Below are 18,432 nucleotides of genomic sequence, written 5' to 3' on the forward strand. Positions count from 1 at the left end.
AAGCTCTATTAAAGATAAAGCAAAGTAAGTATAGTTAGATATTTATCATAATAGTGTATGTGCTACATGAAAGTGTGTATAAGCATTATCCATGTGTCAATAACTGGGGAGAAAATCCACTCTGAATGTAAAAGTTACAGCTACTCTAAATTAATCTCAAAATATGACAAACATGAAATTGTGACAATCAGAATTTTAAAAAATGCATCATTTTTGTAGCAGAACCAAATTTATCTAAATCAGAACACTTTTTCTGGGTATAATTACATTATAATTCTCTACCTTGACAGATGACAATTTTAGAAAACTCTAAATACAACTTCTACTATATGCACTAAAATAAAATGTAACAGATAGACAACTCACCATAGTATAAGTAACACATTTAAATTTAGTAATTTATTTTCCAGGTGGAAACCAGGCTTCTTGGAAGACTTCAAACTATGCCAAATGGTCTGATTTTACCATAGAGGTAGGCACTAAGGGACTAAATTTACTTCTGTGTAATTTTTCTTAACTACATTTTACATGCAAATGTCTATACAACTGTGTTAATGAAGTTATAGGAAAGAAAGTTGGCATTCTCACTTTTCTGCTTTATTCAAAAGCTACTTTTCAATTGACTTGCTATATATCATTTTCAGTTATTCATAAGAAAATGGAAGAGTCTAACAAGGAGTTCAAATTAGATCACAAGTTAAGAATAATATATTACTTATGAATAGAATCTAGGTTTGACTTTTTTTTTCTTCTATATCTTATAAGCACAGTCTACTAAACTGGAGTTGGTTTAGAGGAAAGAATTTTGTTATTGGGGGTTCAAATGATTCTGTACTTTAAATGAGATTGGATGCTTAATTGATAGTAATGCAAAAATCCTTTTTTCCCCCAAGAAATATAAACAAATATGTTTAAATTTTACATGGCTGAATTGACTTTTCCATTAAAAACTTTGCATTGTGCTTCAAAGTCCAAATTGACAATGAAAGTGTACAGTGTCACTTCTTCTGGAATGTTAGTAGTCCAAAACTTGTCTCACGAGTATAAGAGAAATGTCCCTGGGATGTATGAAAAATAATGTTTTTGAACTAAAGACAGTTGATTTGCAATAAAACAGAAAGTAATAATGACATAAGTGTAAGCAATAAAAGGAGAAAAAGGCAAAAAATAATGGATGTAACTCAGCACTCATGACATATATTATATCCAGAATTGATACACTCTCACCCTGAAACATTCAGAAAACTAAAGCAAAACAAAACCTCTGCCACCCTCATACACTGAAGGGAATCAGGATACTGACCTAATTTTTAAACTCCTGGAACTGGGAAGTATTTGTAAATGCCCAACACCAAGATTTCTGAAACCTTCCACATCCCAGAGACAGGCAGGTTTTCAACCAGGGAAGCATGACTATTAAGAATTCACAGATTATTTGAAACATTTGCTAATCATGCCCCCCCCCCTGCAGCCCCCACTTCTGTGCTAGAGGGATACAGAAAAAGGGAGTGGGAGAGCAAAACTTAAAGCATTGGGGAAAGCCTACTGTGAAAATGTTAGGCCCTTCTTGGGACTTAGGTTGTCACCCTCATCCCAGCCACAACTATTTTATGATTGTTCCAGGGAAGGCAGTGTATTTGGGGTGGGAAGGGCTCAGGATGTTAAGAAATTTAACAAATTCTTATGGCTTCTTTTCCTTTAGACAGAGTGTTGTGTTTGTACATGCTGAGCAACATAAATCACAAATCTTGCTGGATTTCAGCAAAATGCTGTGTGAAGCTTATAAACGGCATTCCTGTCAAGGGGAAAAAGAGACAGACAGAAATCAAGACAGAGACAGGCAGCACCCCCAGGATGTGAAGTTTGTTCCTACTACAAGCTGTAGTTGAAGGAAATGATGACATCCAGAACAAAATGTCTTTTTCACAAAGATGATGAAACTTTTGCTTTGTGATCTCTGTATATAGAAAGATCAGTGGGAAAGACTTAATTTTCTCCTTTATTGGAATAAAAAATATACACGCTTTTTAGTTATTTTAAACTTCTCTGGTAGAGTCCATTGTTGCTTTACAAGAAACACAAAACTTAGCAAGACAACAAAGACTTGATCTGCAGGAGAGTAGGTAATAAAGAGCAAGTCCTCTCCAGAGGGTAATTAATCTTTAGTCATTCATTCTAGAAGTCCTAGTTACAGTTGAGGTTAATATTCAGGTAGCTTCTTTCTATTTTCTTTAAAATTTTTTAAACATTTTTTTTTTTTACAGAATGTTATACTATTAATTGCCAATTTGCATATGTGTGCAGCTGCTGTTTTGGCTCTGAACTCAATCCGATAAGCTTGCTGGAGGTATCGCAGAGCACTTGGCAGCTTTCCTATTTGAAAAGAAAGCCTTTCCCCACTACAGAACAGCTGATCGTCTATCAGCGATAGACCCCGATGGCGTGAATTACAATTACACTACTTTTCACACTAAATCTGGGTGATAGCTACTTGGAAAGAAGTTTCATCATTTTTTACCACAAACTGGAAAAAGAATTACATGGTCATGCTGTGCTTTTAAAGGCAGTTTGGTTCACTTTTGTCTATTTAACACCTAATTCCAAGAAGTCCATAGGCATCCAGAGATCTGAATGGCGCATAATGAATTCACTGTTTAGATTGAAGATTTAAAAAATCTACCTCAAATTACATTTATTAACAAGGCGACCAGGAAGTGTTAAAGTTGTTAGACGCTTCATTTATTAAATAATTTGTGGGTATTTTCAGTTGTCATATCTAGAGTCATGGGGTTTGCTTATTTTTTTTTAATTAGCAATCCAAAACAATGCTACTGCAATTTAACAATTCATCACATAATCTTGGGCTCTTCAGTTCAGCTGTTAATGTTAGATAATTCAGATTGTTATTTTGATCTGTTTATAAATGATTTAGGCTGCATTGTGCTGTGAGGAGAACTGCAGCAGCTGAGGCTTGAGCTTTCTCATTTTTCTTGCACTACTCTGGAAAGCTGAGGGGCCTTCCAAAAATGCATTTGGAGAGTTTCGCATCTAGCAGGAAGAAATGAGTGATAGGGGCAGGAGGCACTAATAAACTCATTTATCACTATTTGTTAACTATGGTTTTAATTTACATTTCCTGTTGGCTCAGAAAACTGAGGACGGTCTTCTTTGTCAAAATGCATGTTATTAGAATCCTATATCACCCTCATCTTCTGGGATGTTAGAAAGTACTTTTTTTGTACTTGTAGAAACTGACCAATCACTGGAAAATGTTATGACACCCTCAAACATTGCTCTTTCTTTCTCCACTCAGATCCCCTTCCCGCCCATCCTGACATGTAGATCTAAAGAGAGAGATAAAGAGAGAGAGAGAAACCCACCTCAAGCGACAAAAGTGGAACACTCATCCTGACGTAGTTAACTTAAGAGAAAAATAGATTTTGTTTTCCTATTTTAGTCACTAGCTTTATTAGATTTCTCACTCTCACAGATTATCTGAAGACTACCCATTGATTGATCGCCCGTAGAGCTGCATTTGGTGTAAAGAAAAAACTCACAGCTTTATTGGCTCCCAGGAGACAAAACAAACAGAACAAGATATTCATATTAATGCAAACAATGCAACAAATGAGGGGAAGAATCGCCTGGCTGAAGGGAGGCACAGTACAGAGCAGAGCTGCCTGAGGCCTGGAAGGGCCTGGCTACTCTTGACCCTCACCCTCTCACATCCAAACCAAATCGAGGTTTTGGGATCTCTCCAACACCAAGTACTGGTAGCTGCTCACTGGGCAAAAGGGACCCAGGCTCAGTCTCCTAGACTGCATAGCTCTTGGGCCCCATATTGGGTTTTAGTTGGACAGACAGCTGCTATGTCCAGAGGCTTCCATTTCAGCTCAGGCCTCTGGGAAAGGCATTCTTGGGCCTTCCATCCAGGGCAGTGTGGCATTGAAAATACTTAAAGCTCTATTTGCTTTCATTTTTCTTCTCTCCTTAGACTTTCAAGGACCCCATTTGGAATTTCAGTTTCTTTTTGGAGCCAGGTCAGAGGTTGGAGCTTAGAATTCCTGGTGCATCTCCCAACCCACCAGAGGCAGCCTGGAAAGACACCAGGGAACTCTGTGGAAGGGAGGAAACCCTGTGATATGATATACGTTCTCTCTTGCTTTGAAAAGCTCACATTATCATGGAAGAGCCTATATAAACACACATTTAAGCACAACACAAAACATTGTGTAATCAAAGCGAGGGGAGTGGTATGTGCAGCATACGCAGAGAAATTCTTTTTTTTTTTTTTTAAGCGGCACTGAGACTTTTCTTGAAAGAGTGAAAGGAATAAAGAAAATCTAGGCAAAAACAAACAAACATACAAACAAACACATTAGTTCTACACTTAGGTGCCCCTAGCCCAACAAAACAATAAGGGGGAAATTGGCTAAGGAGGACTGGCTTCCACATCTCTATGGTCAATGAGATTAAAAACAGTTTTGCCAAATATTTCATAGGGCATATGTACATTAAACCGTAACTAGGTATCCTGTATTTTTATTTGCTAAATCTAGCAATTCTAATGACAACAACAACAAAAAAGCTTTATTGAAGAAACCATACAGGGAGAAGCAAGACTCATTCTCTGGTATATATTATTCAGGGCAATCAGTATATTTTAAATATAATTTTGCTTGGAAAAGAAAATACTACTACAACATATTTTTCAAGTACATTGTAGGGTAAAAGAAGACAAAAATAACTGAAATAACTTCGAAATGTCTTTGAAATTTTATTGTCACCATGGTTATTGGTGAGATCAATGCCTGCACTATGAATCCACTGCTCATGGTGCCATTTTTTCCCCTGTTTTTTTTCTCTCTGTTTTTATTAGTAGAACATATAAAAATTGAGAGAGGGCTTGAGCCCAGGTCCTTGTACAAGGTAATGTGTGCACTTCACCAGATGTACTATTGCCTGGCCCCCACAAATCTTTTTTTTTTAAAGTTTCAATGTTATATAAAAATATTTTGCATAATCACTATGCCATCTTCCCAGACTGTTAAATTTTTTTTTTTTTTGCTAAACTCTTACTATTGTGATATAGCACTTATTTGTATATTTAGAAAAGAAACAAAAGTGGGAACTTGAAAACTTTAAAAGTGGCAGGTAGGGCAAAGTCTGCTTTGAAATGTATTATGTGCTCTAACTTTAGATCTCACCCAGGCCTTGAAAATATTGACTTTCAAATGCCAATAATAAAACCACAACAAAACAAAACCTAAAAAATACAATGAGTATCTGCAATTTTGAAGTGTGTATAAGTCACAAAGCTGCCTAATGGAGGAAGCCTGCTACCTGCATTTTCCCCCCTCAGTCCTGACAGAGCTGCTTCAAGAAGCCTTATCACCCTGACTGATACTGTGGAGTTCCAATAAGTTAGGCATCCTTTTAAGCAATTGACTTATGGTTGCATGTTTTCACACAGAATGCCCCTTTATCACTAGTGATTAATACTAGTTAATAACTACAAATGGAGAAACTATCTGTCTAATGAGTGCTGTTGTCACTGGAAGAAAGATGTAATTAATACAACATAGTCTACCATAATATAATACCAGAGAGAACTCCTGTTGAATCAAAGGTCATGTCCAGACACGTGAAGGTCAACTCTTAAATCAGATTAACTACTTTGTTTAGAAGCTTGGAAGCTGGTGTAGTGGTAAAGCTCTGGACTTGCAAGTATGGGGGTCCTGAGTTCAATTCCTGGCACCACATATGCTGGAGTTCTACTCTGGTTCTTTTCCCTACTCCCTCTATTTATAGCTCATGAAACAAATTAAAAATAGATAAATAAATATTAAAGGAAAAAGCTATTTGGTAAGAGAAAGTACTAGTTCTAGTTTATAAAAATTAAAAATATATAGACTCACTTCAAGATTATTCTAGTTTACTAGTTTATTTTTCTTTGTCAGACAGATGCTTACCTTTGATTTAGAATTTGTACTATTAAGAAGGTAGCATTATGGCTTAGGTGTTGTGGTGAGATTTAGCTCCATGTCTTGGAAGCACAAACCCTGTTTAGATTTATCTCCATGTTTTGGAAGCACAAGCCCTGTTTATCTTATCCCCTATCTTAGTTTGTATCTTAAATTATAGAAACCCATTCCAGCACTTGCTATTACCTCGTGGGCTTAGGCTTGAGAAATGCTCAATCCTCAATGAATGGTGCTTCTCCCTTCCCACAGAAATGTTTTGAGGTTGGTGCTAGATAAATTGGTGTGATAAATTGGTAATCATTATGTAAAGATTTCATTCTATGTTCAGGTAATGTCAGACTTCCTACTGTCTCTGTAGTTTACGATAATGGCTAGTCTCATTAAAAAATACATGCTGTAATGATTTAATCTTCCTATGAAGTCAAGTACAAAGCTAGTGAAAAGTATTTTTTTGAGGTGAGGGGTTATTATGGAATAAACAGTAGATTGAAAGGTAGAGGTGCTTAAGTTGGACTCTAGCTGAGTAGGTTTGAAAGCCATACACAAAACAAGTTGAATTAGGCAATCTTTAAGAATTTGTTATTTCTAAAACAATCCTTCATTGAATTAAGTAATAAGTAACAGCCCATCTTTGACACATTAAATTATTTTTTAAAACTATTCATTCTGTAATCCTAAATAACAGGCAGTATGGGCACACTCCAGGTTACAGGCATTACATATTCCAAGAGCGTAATCCAGTGACAGAGATCAGACATATCATGGGGGCCCATAATTATATGCAAATATGGTAGAGAAATGAGTAGGTTAAAGATACACAACCCTGTACAGGGGCCTGGAAATAGCTCCCCTGGTAGAGAACACTTTTTACAATGTGTGAGGACCTAGGCTTGAGTCCTGTACCAGACAGGACAAAGGAGTAACATGTTTAAGAATCTGCTATAGTCCTATTTGGGGACTGACAGTTGGGGGGGGTGGGGTGAGGGAGAAAAAGACTGCAAATAAAGTGGAAGTTAAAAGTTATTTAGTAAATGTATATAGTCTCACTATTTTGAATATTCTACTCCTTAATACATGTCACATGTAGACATTCATCCTCTAGCAGCTCTGGAGCTGGGTGAAGTTGGCAGTCTAGTAACTGGTCATAGAAATGACCTAAGAAACTTGTTTCCTCATGGCCTATCAGTGTTATAAGGTGATGTGTCTTTTAATTTGTGGTTCTCCTTGAACTGTAACAGCAAGTTTTCACTAAACAGACTTCATTCACATTCTGAATCTGGTTTTTGTCTCACACATATTAAATTTTACAAAACAGAAAGAAACAATAGAGCTTATTAGGAAAAACTTGTTTTGAATAGTAAATTAAGCATAATGGAAATAGGCACATGTTTTAGCACAATTCCCCCCCCCCTTTTTTTTACCAATTGAACATTTACATCTTTCCCAAAGTGCTATGATTTTCCCCTTAAGTCTTAAGCTGGCACCACACACTTTCAATAAATGAGACTTATATCACTTGTATCTACTGAGTGAAATCATTTTAATACTGTGTATTCCAAATGCACAGTCTTCCAAAAGAGTTTTAAGGAGTCACCCCTAAACTATTAATCAAATCATCATGGCATTCTGATAATCTAAAGAAATAGCTAATTCAAAGACTGTAAATAAGCTCTCAGTTCTGACTGACTTCAAATTATGCCTTATTCTTAAAGCCTGAAAACCTGTACTTTCAGAGGTATGCTTGACTAGATGGTTTGTTATTGAGAGATATACCCCAGGTGGAGGCATCTAGAAAGCCAATATATTTTCTTTATAACTGGTGTCAAATTGATGTATATATTAAAAAATCTTGGAAATTCATCTCAAAAGGAAGTAACAGCCCAAAGAGCCATATGTTCAGGGAACCTAACAGGTTTCCACTGGGACCAAATTTCACTTCACCTTTTTGTCCTTATGTGCAAATAAAAACTTATCTGTAAGTACACTACTAAAACAATCATGCAAATTTTTGGTCTATAGACTGAGAAGAAATTACACTAAGCCCATAAAAACCAGGATGTTGGAATGCAATAATTTTGATTAGCTGTTATAACTAGCACAACATAGAATCAAACTAAATTTATTTGTGCTCTATATGTTGACTGCTTCAGGAATTCTGTAGAATACCATAGAATTGGGTAATAAAGAAAAGGCTGATAAAGTTCATAAATTCCCAAATTTTGATGTGGCATCTGAATCCCCAAGTTCACATTAATTAATGTAAAGTTACTCCCCTACCCCATTAGATAGATTGTTATTTTAATAGGTTCAGCAGCAAGGAAATTTTGCAAATGCCAGGTAATAATATTCTAGCACAGGAAAGTCTGCAATGCACAGAGGACAAAGAAGTCTGTGAAGTGATTTTTCTAAAGAATGAAGGGAAAAAAAAAGAAAATAAACATTAGTATTCATTTACATACAGTTTTTAATGTAACTTTTCAGAAAATTATCAAATTTGGGCAGGGAGATATTGTAATGGTCATGCAAAAAGACTATTAATGCCTGAGGCATCAAAGATGCTAGGTTCAATCTCCTGCACCACCATAAGCCAGAGCTAAGTAGTGCTCTGGTAAAAAAACAAACAAAAAAATAAATAAACTCCCTCAAACATTCTTTATTATTTTAATGGAGCTTAATAAGTTTGTGCCCACCTATTCATATACCAGGGCATATTCTAAAATAAATAAATGAACAAAAAACAAATCGCTATGAGTCTGGAACAATGATTATATAAAATACCAAAGCTTATTCAAGTCATTCTTATTTTATGGTTTGTGTAGTTTGCAAACTTTTAAAAAATATTTATTTATTTATTTATTCCCTTTCGCTGACCTTATTTTATTGTTGTAGTTATTATTGATGTCGTTGTTGTTGAATAGGACAGAGAGAAATTGAGAGAGGAGGGGGAGACAGAGAGGGGGGAGAAAGATAGACACCTACAGACCTGCTTCAGGGCTTGTGAAGCGACTCCCCTGCAGGTGGGGAGCGCGGGGCTGGAACCAGGAGCCTTAAGCTGGTCCTTGTGCTTTGGGCCACCTGCGCCTAACACTACTAACTAACTGCTAACTAACTGCGCCTAACCCGCTGTGCTTCCGCCCAGTTTGCTAACTTTTATTATGAAACATTACATAGAGAGCAAGGTAGAATTACTACAAACAAAATGCATATACATACACATATATAATTGCTTTATCATAGTTTCACATTTTATATGGATTTTTAAATGAATAATTGAGTTGTAAAGTTAAGAGATGGTAAAGGTCAGCAGAAAAAAGTATGCATGGTTTATTTTTCAGCTGCTTTCCCTTCCATCTATGGCTTGATGGAGGGAAGTTATATTATGTTAATCTAGACACCTGGCCAGCTAAATAGTAGGGAGTGAGTAAGAGGGAACTGTATTCTTATTCAGTCCAAATTTCATCAGTTTTCCGTAGCTGGGTTCCTATTAACCTACTTAGGTCTTCAGGACGTCCATGCTTCGATGGTTTTTCAAATTCACAGGTAGTTAGATAAAGCTGTAGTAGTAAAACTGTAGTAGTAAAATGTGTTTTAAGGTGCAGCTTTGAGCACAGTAGTCAGCTTTGAATCTCAAGTAAAACAAAGAAAGAAAAAAAAAAGGAAATTGTATCAAAAAGTTCAGGTTTTGTGCCTGCCTCAACTGATATAAACATTTTCCGGCAGAGATTCCAGTGGATTCTCTGTGCTGGGACAGTCAGGGGCCTGCTGTTGTGACCAGGTGAGAGAGAACAGCACTGATTGGAGCTTTCAGAGAGGTAAGCTATGCTCTGTCCTCCAGATCTCAGTTGGAGAGGTTGGGTTTCTTAAAGGCTTTTCCTCTCAACTCCCAATAGTCCAATAGTATTATTTTTGGAGGTTTGGACAACTACTTAGTCAAGCCTGGGAAACACAACTAATGCTTAAACTCTTTGTCTACTGGTCTGTGCTTATTCAGTCTTATATAGATAGGTATAGTTCGGTTTGATAGACGGCAGGGAAAGTAAGGAAATGCCCCATGCAATGCCTGAGACTTTGCTGGGGCCTAGTGCTCCTGGGAGGGTGGTGGTCGGGCTGAGCTGGGAACCTATAGCTCTTCTATGGTCTTATGGCCTTTTTGGCCTGGACTCTCTTTCCACCTGGTGAAGACCACGTTGTCCTTCCCGAACCGTCTGCCCATTCATTTTACCGGCAGAAAGCGAGGGGTATGATTGTATAGGTTCTCCAGCCTCTTGTAGATGAGGAACCAAGAATGTGGACCCGGGTCCCCCTCAGCCAGTGGGCGCTCAGCGTAGGCCGCGTTCTGGGGCACCCGCACTTGGCCGCGCTGGGCAGTGGCGCGCTTGCGACTGAGGCCAGCGGCGGGAGCCGGCGGGGATGGGTAGCGGTGGTGGGATCCACTCGCCAGAGGTGGGAAGGACGCACGGGAAAGCCAGGGATCAGGAAGCGGGTGGTGACGGCTAAGGCCCGCTGGAAAGGAGGGAGCGCCGCAGGCGGGAGGAGGGAGAGCGGAGGAGGGAGGCCGAGAGGAAGGAGGGAGCGCGGCAGGCAGGCGGAGGGAGGGCTGATTAGCATGCAGCAGCGCTCGCGCGCCCGGCTCCATTGTTTTAACACCTCCCCTCTCCTCCGCGCCAATCTGTCACCGTTCAGCAGGCGAACGCTGCTGCCTCAAATGCTGCTCTTCTCAAATGAGACGGATAATTAGTTGCCCCGCACGAATGCCGCACTCTTCTCACCCCTGATTGCTATCACCTTCTTGCTCCTGGCAGTTTTGACACCTCGTAATCAGCCTGCTGCTTTTCTCTTTTCTTCCCGACTTCTGCTTCCCTCCCCCATTCCTTCCTAGTTTATTTATTTATTTACTTATTTATTTATATTTTAAATGCAATTCCCGTTCCTATTTGGACGAGGCCTCCGCTGAGTTAACCTTGCGTGCATATATGTGTACATGTATCTGTATATGTAAAACAGGGTGTAAGTGCGTGAGTCGGGGGCCGGCTTGCAGTTTTGCGGGGAAACACTACTTCCACGCGGAGAGAAATCTCTTCTCCTAAAGATATTTTTGGGAAGGGAGGAGTTGGGGAGAGGGACGGGAGGGGAGAGTTGGGGAGACCTCAATTAATGCTTTAAAGATCTCTTAGAAATTAGCAAACTGGGGAGTCTCGGAATCTGCTGTCAGGAGCGTGTTTTCCCCTCTTTCCTCTAACAAGCACTGACAGTCTAATTACTGTAGCTATAAGCAGCTGTCGAGGCAGCAGCCCGGAAGAGAAGGCGCCACAGGCTGAGCGCACCCGCCGGCCCCTGTACCCAGCCCAGCCACACAGACCCGGCGACTCCCGGACGATGGATGAAAAGCGAGGCCCATAGTGCTGAAGGCGGGCCTGAAAGACAGCGGACACGAGTTTCGTCCAGTATTTATAAAGTCTTTACCTTGAAGGTTAAAAGATGTGAAGAAAAAAGGAGGGGATGTGCGGGAGTGGGAAGAACATCTTCCAAGCTTCCAGCCACCCCTTTTCTACCTCTCCGAGCTCTCCCTCCCCCAGTGTTGGTAAAATAACCACGCAACCCGGGGCTGAGGGGGCGGGGTGAGCCAGGCTGGAGTGTAAGAAAGCAGATGTCCCCGCTGGCAGCAGCCTCAGCCTCCGGGGAAAGCTGCACCAGGGGGGCCCTCCCGAGGACATTCACCTCCCACTTCTCAGGCATCCCGCTCACAACTGCCTCGCCTCGGCGGGGGTGGTTTTTTCAGACTCAGCGTTTCGCATGTGCAGCTTTTTTACCTGGGAGCTGTTCTTACCCGGCCACGCTTAGCAGATGCCAAGATGCAGCCCCTGCACGACTCAGTAATGAGACAGAGAGAGAGACCTAGGATGCCCACTCTACCTTTCAAGAGTCTCACTCAGCACCACCTCTGCAGTGGGGGACGGGAGCTTGTTCTTCAGTCTCTCCTTAGTGTACGGCCTTTGTCCTTCATAAGTTGGAGCTTAGGTTAGCACTGGAACCCAAAGAAAATGAGTTCCCTGGCCTTATTAAAAGTCGTGGACTGGGAAAAGGGTGGGTTAGAGGAGAAGAGCAATGATACACATTAATTTTGGACAGTTGGGATATAATTTCCTTTGGCTGTCAGCAGACTGGTAGATGTCAACCCTGTGAGGGCCTCTTCCTCTTCTAGAAGAAATGCAAAAAGAATTTCAACATATAGGTACAGTGGTATATATTCTGACTGGTATACACTGGGAAGTTTTAAAAATTTTGTGTGTGGGAGGAGTGTATCAGAGAGGAGGCTGAGTGGGTGGGAGGTGTGTGTGTTGGGGGGAAGAGACTTGGATAATTGTCTAGGCATTTCCATTCAGCCCCAGTGGCAATGAAAGAAAGATGTACATGTCTCAGAACCCTTCACAGTGAATGCCTAATAATCGCTATGTCACCTTGGTGAGGAAGTTGTCAATGTGATGTGCTTGGCACCTGAGAAGTCAAGGCACAGGCTCATTCTTGTACAGTTAAGGCTTTCCACTGTGGTAGTGAGGCCTGCTCAAATTTCCTATACTCAACTCTCCAGATTTTTGACACTTGCTCCAAAAGAGGCTTAAATTTCTGTTTTGAGAGTTGAAATGGATGTTTATTTCATAAAATGGAAGCAATGCTTCAATGTTAAAAGTCAGGGAAGAGGATTTTAAAGGCAGGAACCACTGGGAAATGAAAGGGAAGTCTCATTTCAAAACAAAATTTTGCAACCTTTTGAATTCGATGTACTTTCTTTTAAATGTCTTTCATTAGCTTCCATAAGGCAGCTAACAATGATTAATAGATTTTATAACAAGAATGTGATCATTTTCTTAGTATAAACTAATAAGCATGATTAGTTTTTACAGGGTTTTAGATTTGCTCCCAATAAATACAAATGTGTTCTCTAGCAAGTTCAGTTTAAAAAATAGTAAATTCAAAGTAATCCACTGGTTGTAACAAATTATCACTGGATCTGGTATCACCCTATCAGGTTACATAAAAGAAAAAGAAAACATAACTTTTATAAGCACCCCCCAGTAGGATTTATTTCCTTTGTTTATTTTTTTCTCAGAAACAAAGAAAGCATTAATGACCACAACATAGGAAACTCCTAATATCTTACTCATTTCATTATGTAGCTGCAGCTATCTACACATAGTTAATGTAAAATCATTTATATTATATTACAAAAATATTCAAGTGTTTAAATAACTCTAGTAGCGACTTTATCATTGGGCAACAGATATCTTAGGTTTGATATTTACTTAGATGCTTATATTGTCTGCCAGTCTCTATTATAGTCTTATTAAAAATGAATAACACCAAAAATGAATACCATCTACTGCATAAATAATCTAAAATTTAATAATAAAATTTTAAGAGTTCCTATAAACATTTGACATTACCAAATTCAATATATTTAACTAGGAATCCAAGCAATCAGCTTAGATATCTGAAACATAAATTATGGTTATGTAATTCCATAGAAGACATAAACAATTTTGAATTGTGACAGTAAACACTGTAAGCATCACAATGAATTATGAATTTGTACAAAAGGATTTTTTTAAGAGATAATAAAAGAAAGTGACAATAACTAGGAAAAAATTCAAATAGCTGTGGTACTGGACTTTTCAATGAATGATACTGAACTAAGTTTATGATCAAGTATTTACAGTACTACAATTGCCAAATCATCACATAGAACTTGATAGGTCTGTTTTCAAATGTATTTTAAGTTTCCCCATTAAAGTGTGAATTAAGATGTCTAAGGAAATCCTCCCTGGATGTAATGGATGGTGGGAAAGCTGCTTGACAGAATTCACATACTTGAGGTATATGCAGTTCTGAGTCTGTGTCGTTCAGTATGGATAAGTCACTGTCTTGATTAGGAAAGGGCTTCCAAATGGGCTGCAGGAAGCAAACAAACAAACAAGCAAACATTTTCTGTTATTTGTCGTGAACATCAACTAGCACTGAACTTCAAATTCAATTTTCCTGAATGGTTATATGCATCTATATGAAATTTCCTAATATGAAAGCAAATTACCTTTCCAGAGTTAACAGGAGGACATGACTTGTCTTTTTCATAAGACGTACAACTCTGATTAAACTGTCAGTTAAAACACATATTCATGTACTTTATCTTCACATATCTGAAAGCCTTCCAGTTCTAATACCAGCAAATTTTAATACTATCATAAGAGCAGTAGTTTTGGAACAACAGCTAATAATTGAGACCTGAAAAAATTAAATTTTATTTTCTCGTAGGAAATTTAGGTTATAGGGACTTTATCATGCATCATATCTTAGATTTGTATATGTGCATGTATTCTAATCAAAAGCAATTTAAATTTTACTACTATCTATAAGTAAATAAACAATGATTAAGTCACAGAGGAATTGGTGTTTTTATTAAAAAAATAAATTTAGGGGTCGGGTGGTAGGCAGTGCAGCAGGTTAAGCGCACATGGCACTAAGCGCAAGGGCCAGTGTAAGGATCCTGGTTTGAGCCCCCAGCTCTCCCCCTGCGGGGTAGTTGCTTCACAGGCAGTGAAGCAGGTCTGCAGGTGTCTGTCTTTCTCTCCCCCTCTCTGTCTTCCCCTCCTCTCTCTACTTCTCTCTGTCCTATCTAACAATGACGACATCAATAACAACAACTACAACAACAATAAAAAAAGACAACAAGGGCAACAAAAGGGGAAATAGATAAATATAAAAAAGTAGTTCTTTCAAAGCACTAAATGATTAGTTGTTTTTTTTAATTTGCAAATATTTAAATTAATAATTCAACAACATTTAACACTGAATGCACATTTCTGACTTTTTAATTTGCTCCTGCTATTTATTTGGTGCACAGTTTGGCCTTCTTTCTTCTTTCCTGTTATTGGATAAAGTGAAATCTGTCAATAGTTGCCCAAATAAAGAATGACGGAAAATTACATTTCAAAAGAACTATCTCATTATAAGCATCACATTATTATCTTTTAAAATAACCTTATTTTTTTTCCCCTAAGAAAAATCTAGGAGAGCAAGATAAAGCAAGTGGTTCAATAGTAGGTGCTCAATAAATGTTAATTGAAATATTTTATTTTCCTGAAATGTTATAAACCAAATTATTTCTTAAAATGGTAGATTACCTTGCTAGATCTCAAATACTGATACTTTGTGGGAAAAAAAATCACTTAAAAGAGACTATTTTGCACTCTTATTACATGTTTATAAGGTAACAGCCTAGTCCAACACCTAATCCAGTGTTAGTTTCTGTTCCCTTACTTTCTCTCATTCTAGTTAGCCAATCATTTACATAAACAGTATACTACTAATTGAAGTATTTGGGTTTCATGACATCACTATCTTAGAAACATTTTACTGGACAGCTGTGTACAGTTGGTATAAGTACACAAAGTCTGTCTAGATACCAAAATACGTTCAAGCGTCAATACAGAGAGCTTCTAATAACACAAACTCAATTCTTTTTGTGACAAGCAGCAGTTTTAATCTTAAAGAATAGTCATACTTAAAAAAAAATATATATGTACTGAAATCTAGGTAAAAGAATTTTCTTTAAAACTAAATAATGGTAATATTAGAAAAAGCAAAAATCTAGTTAACTAGATTTAAATCTTAATGGTTGAAGTTTAAACAAAAAGTACAATTGATTATCATACACTATTCTAATAGGAAACTGACAGAGATATGACTTTTTCTGGAGTAATTAAGATCTCTAAATTAGTAAGAATAGACTTAGAAGCAATTTAGGTAATTTTGGTGACCCAATCTTCTGTCAGGTTATCTTCAATGCTTATATTTATCCTTCGTTAACAGGCACTATCCATTCAGATTTTTTTTTAAATAGAATTCTGTGGGGGTACCTATTACTCACTCAGCAAAAATACATAGAGAAAACCAGAAAGAGTAAAAATAAGCAGATATATTTTAGACTCCATCATACCTGAAAGCATAAAAATGGTGTTAAGAAGTAGTAATTGATATACAGTAAAAATTTGACTTAAGATTAAAATTTCGCTTTGTTATCAAAAACTCTAGAATTTTATATTTGCTATACTAGATTAATAAAAAGCAGCAAAATGTTTTTAAAAGCCCATTTAAAGACATTCTTTGAATCTTAAACTGTAACATGGCCTTCAAAACAAACTAATTTCTTTGCTTTTTCTGCCAAAATATCAATTATCTAACCTTATGCCCCATGTCTTGTGACAGCTCAACACCAATTCTCCTGCATTTTTTAAGCTGAATACTTTTCCATCAAGTTGTAATCACATACCAGCTGTTTCCCTTGCTGTAGCATAAAAAGCAAATGCACAATGCAGGGTGCCATCTACTGAAACATGAATGCACAGACTAACTAGTAAAAGAACAAGCAAGAGAGATAACGGAGAAGAAAGTAACAAGCATTAGAACTGATGCACTTCACAGCTCCCCAGGAATTCTACTTGCAACAAATGAAATTGTTTAATTTGTTTCATTTAGTGGAAACTATAAGTGAGTTTATTATGTAAGATAAGGTACAATGTGAACATAAGTGAATTTATAATTAAATCTTATGTCAGAGTTGCCTACCTTTCCCCACTACTAAAATATACCACAGCGTGACTACCACCTCCTTTATATGCTGATTTAAAAGTCCCTAATCTAAGAGAGTAATGATTAAAAACTGATAAAAGGGTATTTGTCAAGTAGCTAAGTGGCTTTATTTTTAAATTATCTCAAGACAAAGAAATCATGCAATGTTATAGAGACATTTCTATCACTCTGTATTTTCACAATTTTCTGTTTACTGTACACGTTTTTCATTTGCTTTCAGGCATTTTCTTTTTAAACTGAAAGAATAATTCTGTGAGCTTTAGAAACATTAAAGCCTTTGACTAAAACCACACACATGTAGAAACTACTTAAAAACACATTGGGCTGTGTGTTCTGTACTTGATTAGAAATCAAAACCAAAACCTACAGATCTATGTACACTGTGACTGAGTGTGATAGACTTAAGATTTCACTTATTTTGATTAACATGAATATATAATGCAATTATTTACTCATGAAAAATCATGCAGTATTATAAAGATGAGTATATATAAACTTTCAGATAAACATGTTTATCATGTTGTTTCACAGTATGAAATTTAATAAGGAACCCTATTATTACACTGACTGAGTAAAAAAGCTTTAACTAAGAAAGTGGCACCAGATCTAGATAAGGCTGACATGTATTTTAAAATGTATCATACATTTTTAAGCATTTTATAATACATCATTACCATACTCATCTTTTATAATTTCATGTGATTTATTATCAGACTAGGTTTTCTTGTTGAAAGCCTGAAACTTTTGACTAGTCATTAATTTTGAAAGGATGCTCGATAACCTAGAAGAGATGCATATCTGTGCATGTATAGCAAAATGTGTGTTCACACATAATATATTTGTTAATGCAAAACAGTTACCTGCTGTGGTCCTCGAATAGCTTTTCCTGGGGAATCAAGTGAAAGAAAAGGTGAACCAGACGGGTCTTGAAGTTGGAATGCATTTATATATAATGCATTGTGGTCTCCAGGTGGCAAACAAGGAGCTCTACCCAGAGATGTTCTGATACAAATGTTTACAAGATTTGAAGGTTTTGTTTTGTCAGCTGGTTTTTGGTTTGGTCTAGCTGACGCTATGGGGTCAATTTCCTGATTTTCAAATAAAGTTTCTTCTGCTTTAACAAAGTCTGCTGGGCTATCTCTGAGTTCCACATTAATTTTGTCTTGGCACACTGCCTCAGATATGGCAGGAACGAGGACATTGGCTCTTTCTGGAGTGCTATGTAAGAAAGGAGAGTCACTGTCCATAGGTGGAAACTTGACATTGAATTTAGAAAGTGATTCAAAAGAGGTGTCTTCTTCATCTTGGCCCAGTCCTCTTGGTGTGACAGACATGATACATGGTGCACCTCTATTTATATCATCTTTAGTCGGAGGCTTAAACAGTGCTTCCTGCTTATCTGCTTTATCAGTACACTGTATAGGTATAGAGCACTGTGTTTCTGTGGGGAAAGGAACACAAAAGGGAAACAGTCACATTTAAATTATTCTTAAAAATCCAAACATTCAATTAACTTTGGATAGATGACCTTTTTCCTATTATTTTTTTAGTAACTGAAGACAAATGAATTTTTTTTTACATTTGCTAACTAGCCTCTAATAGGAATATTAAAATTCCCTGCTGGTGAGCTGGAGTGTAGATTATTAGTTGTAATTTAACTACTTTTGTCTTTTCCTAGGTCTTTTGCTGTACATTTTGAATCTTGTTCACAGCTATATTGTTCTACACTTAAAAAATTTTGCTTGTAGTATATCTATTTAAACATTTTGTCAGTAATGGAAACTGTGAATTTGCTTAGACAAAT

General features: G+C 37.4%; 1 protein-coding gene across 7 annotated transcripts in view; it reads right to left on the reverse strand.

Annotated features, from left to right (window-relative positions):
- Nucleotides 1-13,039: 13,039 nt before the first annotated feature.
- TANK (TRAF family member associated NFKB activator) overlaps nucleotides 13,040-18,432 on the reverse strand; it is a 106,290-nt gene continuing 100,897 nt past the window's right edge. For all 7 annotated transcript variants that reach the window (XM_060177818.1, XM_016188454.2, XM_007523776.3 and 4 more), the window contains exons 7-8: nucleotides 17,489-18,069; nucleotides 13,040-13,931 (exon numbers count right to left, since the gene is read on the reverse strand). In XM_060177818.1, the coding sequence (XP_060033801.1) occupies nucleotides 13,755-13,931; nucleotides 17,489-18,069 (758 nt within the window). In that variant the 3' untranslated portion in view covers nucleotides 13,040-13,754. The remainder of the gene's footprint in view (nucleotides 13,932-17,488; nucleotides 18,070-18,432) is intronic.

Source organism: Erinaceus europaeus, chromosome 18 (genome assembly GCF_950295315.1).
Source record: "Erinaceus europaeus chromosome 18, mEriEur2.1, whole genome shotgun sequence".
Lineage (NCBI taxonomy): Eukaryota > Metazoa > Chordata > Mammalia > Eulipotyphla > Erinaceidae > Erinaceus > Erinaceus europaeus.